Source organism: Arachis ipaensis, chromosome B1 (assembly GCF_059453495.1).
Source record: "Arachis ipaensis isolate K30076 ecotype BB chromosome B1, ASM5945349v1, whole genome shotgun sequence".
Lineage (NCBI taxonomy): Eukaryota > Viridiplantae > Streptophyta > Magnoliopsida > Fabales > Fabaceae > Arachis > Arachis ipaensis.
In genome coordinates, this window is record NC_142436.1 from 145,952,735 (window position 1) to 145,965,868 (window position 13,134).

At 34.1% G+C, this 13,134-nt stretch overlaps 1 protein-coding gene across 1 annotated transcript; it reads right to left on the minus strand.

The window, feature by feature from the left end:
• Window positions 1–8,899: 8,899 nt before the first annotated feature.
• AAE7 (acyl-activating enzyme 7) lies at window positions 8,900–12,370 on the minus strand. Its single transcript, XM_016342465.3, has 3 exons — window positions 11,951–12,370; window positions 10,443–11,030; window positions 8,900–9,976 (listed from the first exon to the last, which is right to left on the minus strand). Exons 1-3 carry the CDS (start codon window positions 12,161–12,163, stop codon window positions 9,080–9,082), a joined length of 1,698 nt encoding a protein of 565 aa, XP_016197951.1. The 5' UTR covers window positions 12,164–12,370; the 3' UTR covers window positions 8,900–9,079.
• Window positions 12,371–13,134: the final 764 nt, after the last annotated feature.

Consider the following 13,134-nt stretch of genomic DNA (forward strand, 5'->3'; position numbering starts at 1 on the left):
CTTTAAAATTCTAAAATCCCCAAGTGAGCGGTCAGAAAAATAAATATCAATCACTTCTATTCACACTCAAACCCTTAATGTGGTGAATGATTTATTGGCTGATTTAGAAAGTCTGAATGAAGCATATGAATATAGCATGGATACATAGAAGGCCATAGTTGAATCTTGCTCTACCATTCAAAGTCACCTTCCAATAGAGCAGCTCCATACTACACCTCTCACAACCAAAATTATCGACAATTCCATCCTACTTTTATTTGCCCAACAACTCAGTGTCATTCTATCCAAATCTGTTTTGACACTTGCTATCAATCCGCACTTTAAGGCTCAGATATTTTTCAAAATTTTTCAATTACACCACATCCTGAGACTATTGATCCTTTGTTGGCTCACTTGCAGAAGGTTTATGAGGACCTTTATGTTAAATTTTTGGATTCTCAAGCAGCTATCTTATCATATCAACAATCAACTGAAGCTCTTTCTAAGTTGAAACAAGACACCTCCTCTTTTGAGACTGTCAAAACTACCATGGCTACCCATATTGCAAAAGCTAAAGATCGGGCTCATGAGTTATCTGAGGAGATTCGAGACTTAGAACAACAACTGACTGTCAAGAGAGAAGTAAAAAATAGGCTGGATGCTGCTTTGATAAAGAATGAAGGTCAATTTGCCAAAGCAAGTAGCATGCTTGACAGTAGCAATGCAGTCTTACAGTCACTTGAAGAGAAGATGCTCTCCTCACAGGAAGCTGCCAAAGAAGCTAGGAACTTCCAAACTGCTCTCCAAACTGAAGTTACTCGCTTGAAGGAGATCTTTAAAACTTAGTCTTGCATTTCTTATGTGATCCTTTGTGATTTTAATATGTCCCTGCAATATTCACTTTTTTGAACTTTTAGAGTTTTGTTTATTACTTGCTTTTGTATGCACTCTATCCTTATTTTGGAGACTGGACACTTGCTATTTTTTGGGAAGTTATTACATTACTTCACACTAAACCAATTATTAATATCATAGTGACCTCTTTTGTATTTCATTTGGGATGACCTCCATATTTGTCCATGTCAGGTTGCATTGGTGCATGCCATCTTGTGTGCATTCGCTTCAAGTACTGTCAAATTAAATCAAATGTGCATTTATTGACATGCCTCTAGCTTCATATAGGTTTATTCACTAAACTTTTAGTTCTATATGTTGGCATGTACTATACTGCACTCACAAAATGATAAATTATTGACTCTTATTTTAAATTGATGCTTTGGACACATATTTGTCTCATAATCTTAATGCTTTACACTGTCAATGGAACTTGCAATTCAAAGAAATCACAAGGACATGTTAGCTTTTACAAACTAAATTATAAATATTAGTTAGCTCTTTATTTTTTCCTTTGACACTTCAACTGGATATTTTCGTGTCGTTAAACATGTGGAATGTTTATCTCATGTATGCCTGGCCTATATACTTTTAAATATTTGCCATTTATTGAAGGAATTCTTCTTCCTGATCCAACTTCAATAATCTTATAGGCATTTCCAGAATAAATCTTGTCAACTACATAAGGTCCTTCCCAAGTTGGAGACCACTTACCATAAGTTTTTGACTTTTTTCTATAGGCAAAATTGTTTTCCAGACTAAATCTCCAACTGCAAATGTCTTTGCTTTAACACGGCGGTTGTATGATTTTGAAATAATCTCTTTTTGTCGAATCACCCGCTCTAAAGCTCTCAACCTTTCGTCATCTAGTTCATTGAGCTCATCATGCAAAGAATTCCAATAATCTACTACTGGTATCACATCTTGTCTAGCCACCCTTATACTTTGCAGATTAATATCAATTGGCAACACCGCATCATGACCGTAAACTAACTTATACGGGGTAGTTTCAGTAGAACCTCTTGGAGAATTTCGATAAGCCCAAAAAACTTGACTGAGAGTTTGGTGCCAATTTCTTGGCTGCCTTCAAATGTGTTTTTTAATTAATGCAATCAAAATTTTATTCGCTACTTCTACTTGTCTATTGGCTTGGGCATAATATGGTGTAGAAGAAAGCATTTTTATATCCCTAGACTTGGCATATTCCATAACCTTTTTTCCCAATAAACATAGTTCCTTGATCAGTGGTAATAGACTGAGAAATTCCAAACCTATGCACAATATGCTCCTCAATAAAATCAATTATTTCATTGAGTCACCTCCCTTAAAGGGATAGACTCTACCCATTTAGAAAAATAATCAACACCAACCAAAATGAACTTATGACCTTTAGAGCTAAGTCTTTCATACCAAACCTTGGGAGCCTGTCTCAACCCACAAAGGGCTTTTTAAAGTTTGAAAACATGATTAAAAAATTTCTTATTTTCAAAATTAGGTGGTTGTGCCACATACACTTCTCTATCTATTACACCATTTAGAAATGTACATTTCACATACATTTGATATAATTTAAAACCACAATGAGCAGCATAGGCTAGAAGTAGTCTTATGGCTTCCATTTGCGCAACAGAGGCAAAGGATTCATCAAAGTCTATCCCTTCCTCTTGATCATAACCTTGTGCCACTAGTCTTGCTTTGTTTCTAGTAATGCTACCATCTTCTCCTAATTTGTTCCTAAATATCCAATTGGTTCCAGTCACTTTCTTTCTAATTGGCTTTAGAACAAGTGTCCAAACTTGATTTTTTTTCAAATTCACCAAGCTCTTCCTCCATAGTTTTTACCCACGAAGGGACATTGAGAGCTTCATGTATGTTTTGAGGCTCAATTTGGGAGAGAAAAACCAAATTTGTTTCTTCATTTGCTTTTCTCGTGGAGGAATATGTCTTGACACCGTGAGAAACATCCTCAACGACAAATTTCTGTGGATAATTCTTTAAAAATCTCTACTCACGGGATCTTGTAGACTTAGGAGCAGTTTTGGTCATTGTAGGGTTCAAAGAAGTTGTAGTGTCGGAGGTTTCTCTAGATTCATAAGACAAAACATAATTGTCTCCTGCAGCCGCTTTATCAGATTTAGATGGCTCAGAAATTTCTTTCTCTTGATTTTAGAATTCTCCTTCTTTGCCCTGAACTTGATTTTCTGCATCACAATCTTCCAAGATATTTTGAACTAAGTTAGTGTCACAAAAGGTAACATGTATGGACTCCTCTATAATTCTAGCATCTTGATGATAAACTCTATAGGCTTTACTAATTGTGGAATATCCTACAAATAAATACTCATATACCTTTGGATCAATTTTTTCTAGATTTTCCTTGTTATTTCGGACAAAACATTTGCATCAAAAAATATGTAAGTAATTTAAGTTTGGTGGGTGACTCTTCCAGAGTTCATAAGGAGTTTTTTTCAAGAATTTTCTTATGATTGTTCTATTCAAAATGTGGTAAGTCGTGTTGACAACTTCAGCCCAAAGAAATTTTGGAACATTGTTTTCACAAAGCATAGCTCTTGTCATTTCTTGAATACTTCTGTTTCTTCTTTCAACAACACCATTTTGTTGTAGTGTTCTTGGACAAGAGAAGTTGTGTGATAGTCCAATTTTTTCACAAAAAGATTCAAATAATTGGTTTTTAAATTTTGTTCCATGATCACTTCTTATTGAAGCAATCTTTAAATCATTTTTATTTTGAATTTTCTTGCTAAAAATCTCAAAAGCCGAAAAGACTTCATTTTTGTGTGCAAGAAATAAAACCCAGCCAAACCTTGTGTAGTCATCCACAATTACCAAACCATAATATTTACCACCTAAGCTTTGAATTTTTGTTGGACCAAATAAATAAATATGTAGTAATTTTCAAGTGGTCTTTTAGTAGAGATGTCTTCCTTTGATTTTAAATGAGTTCTTTGTTTGTTTTTCTATTTGACAAGCATCGCACTTGATGTCTTTGTCAAATTTTATCAAAGAAAGACCTCTTACTAGTCCTTTCTTAACAAGCTTATTTATTTGAAACATGATAGCATGGCCCAATCTCTTGTGCCATAGCCACTTTTCAGATTCTTTAGAATGAAAACAAACTACATTTTGATCCTTTAGTTCATCAAGAGTGAATCCATATACATTATCACAACGCTTAGCAATAAACAATACATCATTGGTCTTTTCACTCACAACATAGAATTCCAATCTTTTGAATATCACCAAATCACACAATTGACTTATGCTCAAAAGATTATGCTTCAAACCATTAACTAAAAAGGCATCATCAATTAAAGCAGAATGATTGTTACCTACTTTTCTAATAGCAACGATTTTACCTTTTTCATCATCTCCAAAAGTCACAAAACCTCCATCATACTTGTTGAGTTTGATGAAGAAAGTTGACATTCCAGTTATGTGCCTAGAGCATCCACTATCAAAGTACCTCATATCTTTCTTCTTCTTGGATGCTAGGCAAATCTGCATATAATCTCAAGTAACCTTAGGTATCCAATTAATTTGGATCATTTGAAGTTAATCCACCTTAATTGCCCAAGTGCATTAAAATCACAAACAACATTGTAAGTTTGGTTTCCTACTTTTCTTTTTTCAATGAAGCAATGCACGTAAGAATGACCAATTTTCTTACAATTTAGGCAATGGTTTTTTATGCATGTTGCTGAAATTGATTTACGTTTTGATGCTAGAAATGATTAGTAGAGTGAGGTTTTATCATTTTTGAAAACTAGACATTTCTCTTGACAAACTTATTTTTGTTATTATTATTTCTTTTTGCAAGAACATTCAAACTAGATTTTTTTAAACCATATGGGCTTCTTGAATAAGAGGTTCTTTTGCGAAACTATGAGCTTTTGAAAGCAACCTCATTGTTTAAAATGTAGCCCAGACCTTACTTGTTTGATATAGGTTCGGTTCTTGAGGATGATGCAGTTTTCTCAAAACAAGATTTTTCAAATTCCTGGTGGGAACAAGTTCCAGACCAGATTTGTTTATGATAGATTTTGTTTTTGAAGAAGAGGCCATGAATTTTGTCGAAGAATTATCAAAAATTGCATCATCTTTTGTCACATATCCTAAATCAGATTTTTCAAATAATGACATTTAATTTACAAGTAATTTGTTCAAGTTGCTAGAACTGTGAGCAAATGTTGCTAAATCACTATTTAATCTTTTAATTATTTCATTTAATCTTTTATTTTCAACAATAACCTCTTGAGAAGGATCCATAATGTGCTTTCCTTTTAGTTTTTCAAGTTCAGATTTCAGAAATCTATTTTCTTCAATGATATCCAAAGGACATTCGGTTTCCTTCACCTTTTCTTTCAAAAAATTATTTTCAACTTTCAACATTTCTTTTTCAGATTTGTATTTATTGTATTTGTTCAGTAATTTTTCAGAGTTTAGGGTGAGATCATCTATGATAACATGTAAATCATCTATGGATAGGTCTTAGTAATTTACCTCATCAAGTTGATCTTCACCAGCCATAAAGCATATTTGAGCTTCGCATTCGGAGTCTTCTTCCTCATCTGAATCGTTTTCAAGATCCTCCCAAGATGCCATGAGCACTATTTTCTTTTCTTTCTTTCCTTTTTCTTCCTTCTTGATTTTCGGACAGTTGTATTTGAGATGTCCAGCCTCCTTGCAATGTGGCAAATTACTTTGCTCATGTCCTTCTTGTACTCTTTCGAGCTTGAGCCCTTGTACTTGCCTTTATTCCTCATTAACCTTCTAAGTCTCCTAGCAAAAAATACAAGTTCATCATCTGAAAAACTGTCACTAGACTCACTCTCTTTTTATTCGACTTTTGACTTAAGGGCTATTCCCTTTTTTTTAGTCTTAGTTTGTGTATGTGGTTTCACAGGTAAGAAGTTTTTCTCTCAGCTCATCATATGTTATAGGACTTAGGTTGTTACTCTTAGTTAGGACAGTGGCCTTTGTTTCCCATTCTTTTGTGAGGCTTCTAAGGACTTTTCTCACTAGTGTTTGTTCTGTGTGTGTTAAATCCATAGCGTCAAGGCTGTTTATTATGATTGAGAATCTCTCAAACATTTCATCAATACTTTCTCCATCCTTCATGTTGAACATCTCATACTATTTTCGCAGCATATCAATCCTTGTTTCTTTAACTTGTTTGGTGCCTTCGAGTATAACTTGGAGTTTCTCCCAAATTTCTTTGGCCGTCTTGCGTCTTAATACCTTTCAATACTCCTCAAAGCTGATAGTGCAGTGTAGAAGGTTAATGGGTTTAGGGTTCAGCTCCACTTTCTTTTTGTCATCATCATTCCATTTAGTTTCCTCTTTTGGAGTCACCACTCCATCAGCACTTGTCTTTGTTGGAATCTTGGGGCCGCTTACAACAATCTTCCATATATTGTTGTCAATAGATTGGATGAAGATTTGCATCCTTTCTTTCCAGTAGGCATAGTTCTTCCCATTGAAGAAGGGAGGCCTATTGTTTGACTGACCTTCTGTTAAAGTGTAAGCAACTGTGGTTGTGCCCAAGTTGTTCGCTATTGGACCTTTGCTCCAAGCGGTGAATCTTGATTATTGAGACCTTGGTTCTGATACCAATTGAAAGTTACAGAAGGCTTAGAGAAGGGGGTTGAATCTATGACCTTCTTTTGTTTTAATGGATTAAGCCTTTAATATCAAACTTTCGAATAAAATCTGTTTGAACTGTGCAGCAAAAATTTTATGAGACAATTCTATTTTGCCTCACAAATATCAGAAAATAGAACTTAGAGAAAGAGAAGAAAGATGATACAGGCATGTATCCTGGTTCAGTTGTCTTGTGCAATGCAACCTACATCCAGTCTCCACTACAACAGTGGTGGAATTTTCACTATAGTTAAAGTATTACATACACCAATTTCTTAGGATTCACTCAATCCTTTCTTTCTCAAGTTCTTATCTAACTTGACTTGGTTATGCTAATACCTAACTCTTCACTCAAAGTGCTAACCCAAATTAGAAAGGGGCACTTCATAGGTACAAGATACAAGACAAATGAAACAACCTAAAAAAATTTGAAATCACTCTAAGCTTTTCTCTCAAGTATTTCACTCAGTCTTTTGTCACTCATAGGCTTTTTCTTGAATTCTCTTTTTCAACCTTTTACCTCTCTAAGAAATTACAGAAAGATATACATTGAAAATGAAATACAAATTGTAAACATGAAGGAGATTGATGCATTAACAGCCTTTATTACTATAAGTTGAACCGGATTCAACTGACTCTGATTAAGTTCTTCATCTTGGCGGAATGCTTCTTTAACTTAGAAAACACTGTCCAAAGTTGATGAACTCTTCACAGAGAAGCTCTTCAAAACAAACTCAAGTTCTGGTTCTCTTTCCTTCCTTTCAAAAATGAGAAACCTTTTCTTTTTGTACCTCTTGCCAAGTTGCTGATTGGATTTCTTCTTAGTCAACTCGTTGATCCTTGAGCCTCTGATGCTTGACATCTCACTTTCTTCAATTAACCCCCAAATTAGGGATTTCAAAACATGTTCTTTTGCTTGACCGAAGACCTCAGATCAACAAGAAAAAGTTGTTCAGTGGTAAACCAAATCCAAACCCTTGAGATAGTGCTTTGTCTCCAAAAAATAATTTTAGCCTTTGATTCACAGCAGTGATTCTCAAAAAACACTTTCTCCATCTATCCCAAATTGGAGTTGCAAAAAATTGGAGAAGGAGTAAAGAAACTTAATTGCATGCAAATAGAAATAAATCTCATTTATTCTCTGACTTAGCTTAGCTTGCTTTGATTAGGGTGATTAGACATTTGCTTTTGAATTTTACCTTTCTCTTTCTTTCTTCTCTGGTAGAATGAGCAAGATGAACGAAGCTCTCTCTCTCTTTCTTTCTGATTCTGACCGAAACAAACATGTGAGTATTGGCTTTGGAAGTCTTCATCTTGCTGGAATCTTCTTAGACTTGGGTTGGATATTTTTCATTCAGCTCAGCTGTTTTCTTTGTTTTATTTCTTCGGGCTTTTAGAATTAGAGAACCGATCAACAATCTTGTTTTTGTTTCGTTCCATTTGGGCTGCTGCTTCTCTAATTTTGGCTTGCAACACTTAATAAAAAATGATCAAAACTAATTGGATATTTAACCCAATAAATTAATATTTATCATCATCAATTTAAAATTAGTTATATACTTAACTCAACAAAAAATATTTATAACACCTTTGTTAAATTTAATTAAATATTTTGTTTGATTGTAAAATTTTATTTAAAGAATTCTACCACATTTTTTGTTTATTTTTGTAAGGATTTAGTTATTTTAAATCTTAAGGACATATTTTAATGGTGTAAATTTTTTAAAAATCTTGAACTGTTTAATATATTTAATATGTAAAAAAGATATTTTTTAACCATATTTTGTTTTTTAAGAAAACAGAAATAGAGAAGAGAATGAGACTAGGAGATAATTAAAATAAAATTGGTAAAAATATTAATCAATAAAAGTTAGTTTTAAACTCTTTTTTCTTTTGTTTAAGTTATCACCAGCCAGGCGCCCCCTTCCCATGCATATACCTAGGTCATGGTCAAGCAAATTCTAGTATGCAGAGAGGATAACTTTTAATCAATAAACTAGTGCCCTGTACCTCCCATGTAATTTGGCCAGCTTGCTAGATTGATTATCTAATACGCAATTGTCATTCCATTTTTTAAAATTTCCCCAGTACACCGGAACTTCGAGAATCGAGATGTTAATTGTTACACGACATTGCCGAAATGCCTTCAACGTTTATTGAAAAACAATTTATTTGTTCTTGATTCTTCTCCTCGTGAAATATTATGGAATTTATCGTTGAAGAAGTCAAGCAACTGTGGGGTAGGGACAAGAGTGTTAATTAAATTAAAACTCTCGATCATTACTAAACCATTATTATATATAGTTCATAAAAAAATTATTGTTTTCAATACTTAAACATATAACTTCTTAATTTAAACTTATCATTTTGAATAAACTTACATTTATTATTGTTATTATTATTATTATTACACGAGTTTAATTTATAAAAGGTGTACACTAATTATTATGAGAAAGAAACCTTAACTAATTAGTACATTCTTGAAAACACAAAGCAAGGACTAATAGGAACGTTTATTTCGTCATGATCTCTGTTATAATGTGACTTACAACTTGCTGATCTTAACAGGTCCCATCTCTTTAGCCTTGGCCCTCAGCAAATGCTTCTGAATCTTCCCAGTAGCTGTCTTAGGTAAGGGTCCAAAAACCACTGATTTTGGGACCCAATAAGCAGGCATCTTGGCCCTACAGAACTTTATTATATCCTCAACAAGACGCTGCTCATTACTAGCATCCACTCCTGGCTTCAATGTCACAAAAGCACAAGGAGACTCACCCCATTTCTCATCTGGTCTTGCAACCACTGATGCCTCAAGAATTGCAGGGTGTGTATACATAACATTCTCAATCTCCACACTGCTGATATTCTCAGCACCCGAGATGATTATGTCCTTTGATCTGTCCTTGATTTCTATGTATCCATCTGGGTGCTTTACGGCGAGATCACCCGAGTGAAACCATCCATTTGCAAAGGTCTCTTCATTGGCTTTGGGATTCTTTAAGTATCCTTTCATCACAACATTGCCACGCATCACAATCTCGCCGATGGTTTTGCCATCAGCAGGAACAGGTTCCATTGTTGTTGTGTTAACCACTTCTAGGCTTTCCAAGCCAATGTACCGAACCCCTTGCCTTGCGTTGAGCCTGGCTTGGGTTTCGGGGGGAAGCGATTCCCACTCTGGCTTCCAGGCACAGACTGTGGAGGGGCCATAGGTTTCTGAGAGGCCATAGGTGTGAGTGACGCGAAATCCTCTTTGGGACATTGCGGCCAGAACAGAAGGAGGAGGAGCAGCTCCAGCTGTATTAACATGAACAACATGAGGCAGAGGAAGGATGGTGTCTTCGGGTGGTGCATTCACTATTGTATTGAGAACCACTGGTGCTGCACAAAAATGAGTCACTTTGTACTTGGCAATGGCTTCATACACTGCCTTAGCTGCTACCTGGTTAAGAAACACAAAAAAACTATTTGATATCAATATCCATAACAATAATCTCAATTAGCTAGATTTAAAGAAAACAATAACTATATGTGTATCATAGATGCAAAACAGCATAGGCACAATTTTCAACTAGCATTAGTGATAAGCTCAAATTAGAATCAATAAGGCATGTGTAACAAGTTAACATCATTTTTTTCCGGTAGAAACTCACATGCAATTGTCTTCATACGAAGTTAATAGTTGAAAATAGTTAAATAACAATTTAGTCAAACTTGTCAAATTACTTAACAGTTCTCCGCTATCAACTTCACACGAAGACAATTGCATTTGAGTCTTCATCTTGTTTCCCTCACTCAAATAAAAGCATTAGACATTCCCTCACTCATATATGAATGCAATTTACATTCAAGGACATAAATTCGTGGAAAACGACACATATTTTGAAACAGAAAGAATATTAGTTTACCTGACGAAGGCATATGTTAGTACCACATAAAGCAGCAAGGGTCCAAGTGTAGCACCAACCATTGCAATGAAACATAGGTAGTGTCCAAAGATACACAGCTCCTTCATTCATTCCCCAAATAACAGCACCACTTAGAGACATAAGATATGCTCCTCTATGGTGTAACACCACACCCTTAGGACTAGCAGTTGTACCAGAAGTGTAACCTAATGCAATACTTTGCCACTCATCCTCCGGGGGTTTCCATGCATATCCAGGGTCACCACTCTCAAGAAAATCCTCATATTCAATTGCTCCTTTTCCCTTAGCATATCTTAGTTGCTTAGGATCACAGTTCTCATCACCAATCACAACTAAAAGTGGAGGCTTGAAGCCTTTGGTTTTATCAGACCATATTTTCAAAGCTTCCTCTGCTAAGGTAAAGAACTCTTGATCCACAATTACCGCTGATGCGGAGGAATGACCAAGAAGGAATGCTATGGTGGATGCATTCAACCTAATGTTAACAGGGTTCAATACTGCTCCTGCCATTGGAATTCCAAAATGAGCTTCATACAGAGCTGGAATGTTGGGTGCAATAACAGCAACCTGCTCTCACATTGGTATAAGAAATTAAACTTGGCATTAGTATTGATATTGATTAATCATCAACGAAAGAAGAAAAAACACGACAACGGAACGCCAGCTAGAAAACACTATAACCAACATGGAACAATATCGGGTAAATTAGGATTATATAGTGCTTCCATTAGCATTAAACATTGGACTTTTAGAGTAGTGTGATTATTATTCCAAGTCTTAGTTGTTGAACTTTCATTAAGGATAATAAATGTGTAGAGCATACTTGTTCGCTTTATCAACTTTATTTTCTAAAATGTTACAAATTTTAAAAATGAAACTTATAATTCATAGAGAAAAACCATAAACGGCCCTAACAATTACTTCGAAAGAGGTTCTTAACAAAAAAAATACCAACTCGGCTCTATGGGACTGATTAACTTTTGCATTAGTGTTTTTTTTTTTGTTGTTTCTTTAACACAAGGACTAATCAGTTCCATAAAAATAAAGTTCAGGGGTTAGGTTGGGTATTTTTTTTGTTAAGAATCTCGTAGTTCTTTTGAGATAATTGTCAGTGGTCGGATTGAGTATTCACTCTAATTTATAAATAATTTATTACAATGTTATTTAAAAAGAAATGAAAAATATTATTCGATCAATACTTTTTTCTTATTTTTATCTTATATTTAATCAATACTAACTAATTTTCTATTTTTTATGCTAAAAATTATTAGTCTCAATTATTATTTAGATTAACCAATTGCTCACATTGATATAAAAAATTGCGGCAAATTGACATACTATTGATTCCTTGAACACTAAAAATAAGAATCTACCGGAATGAGATGACAAAATATAAATCCGATTAAAGCAAAGCGAAAAGCGAAAATCTCACAACCTGTTTGTTTATGCAGAGAGAGTAAAGAAGTTGAAGTTAAGAGAATACTTACGGTGTTGCCGAGACCGATGGAACGATTGTTGAGAGCAGATGCGAATCGACGGCAACGGTGGTAAGTCTGTTGCCACGTGTAGCGACGGGATCCATGGATGAGGGAGGCTCTGGTGGGGTGCACCTGAGCTGCTCTCTCCAGGAACCACAGCGGCGTCAACGCTGTGTAGTTGGCAGCGTTCTTGGGCAATTCGTCTATGTCGCGCACCACCATCGTCGCCTATGCACTGCACCTCCCTCTTGCTCTTTCTTTTTGGCGCTCTGTGTGTGTGTGTGGTTTTTTGCAAGTAAAAATGATTAAGACAGATGAATGGCAAATTGATCGTTAACTCGTTACATATATATGAGAAGAAAATATTTTTTTGTTTATTATATTATCGGCGGCGTTGCCATGCTGCGGCTTAGAATAAGTATGATTTTTCATTATATTGAAAACAATTATTCAAAAGATAAGTGAAGTTAATAGTTAAAAATTATTAGATAATAATTTAGTTAAATTAATTAAATTATTTAATAATTTTTAAATATTAATTTTATTATATGAATTATTAATAAAAATAAAAATTATCATATATTATTTTTACTTGTTATGATGTTTTGTTTATTAAATATATATATTAAAATTAGGGTATAAATATAAAATATATTAAAAAAATTAAATATATATATAATGAATAATTTTAGTATAAAAATCTATTTTTATATTATATTACTGTATAAATGGACTCTTTTGGGCATATCAAGTAATAAAAAATGGTAATTGATAATCTATTTTAATGACTACATAAAAATAAAAATACATATATTTAAATATTTTAAGAATGAAACCTTTATAATGGCATGATGCCTATTTATTTATTTTGGTGTAGGGCACGGATCGGATATAGCTTAAAATTTTATCAGATTCGTACTGCACTCATCGGATCGGATCGGATATGATATCCGCATGTTTTTAGGTTGGATCCGATCCGATCGGATAGGATATCAGATATATCCGCATAATTCAAAAAAAATATTTTAAGATTCTGTTTGGGTGTTTTTACAAAATAATATCCAAAAAATTCATTTTTTTATCTATTTAAGCCTATTTACTCCTAAAATATTATCAATAATAGTTTTCTTGAATAACAAAAATAAAATAATAACACAAGATTTAAGTTTAATTATTCCATGTTAAAGTATAAC

Bases quoted from the DNA above. Each gene is read 5' to 3' on its own strand.
- AAE7 (XM_016342465.3), bottom strand. From the start codon at position 12,163: ATGGTGGTGCGCGACATAGACGAATTGCCCAAGAACGCTGCCAACTAC. The intron at 11,031-11,950 runs GTAAGTATTCTC...ATGTGAGAGCAG, and splicing joins CCATCGGTCTCGGCAACACC to GTTGCTGTTATTGCACCCAA. The intron at 9,977-10,442 runs GTAAACTAATAT...TTTCTTAACCAG, and splicing joins CTAACATATGCCTTCGTCAG to GTAGCAGCTAAGGCAGTGTA.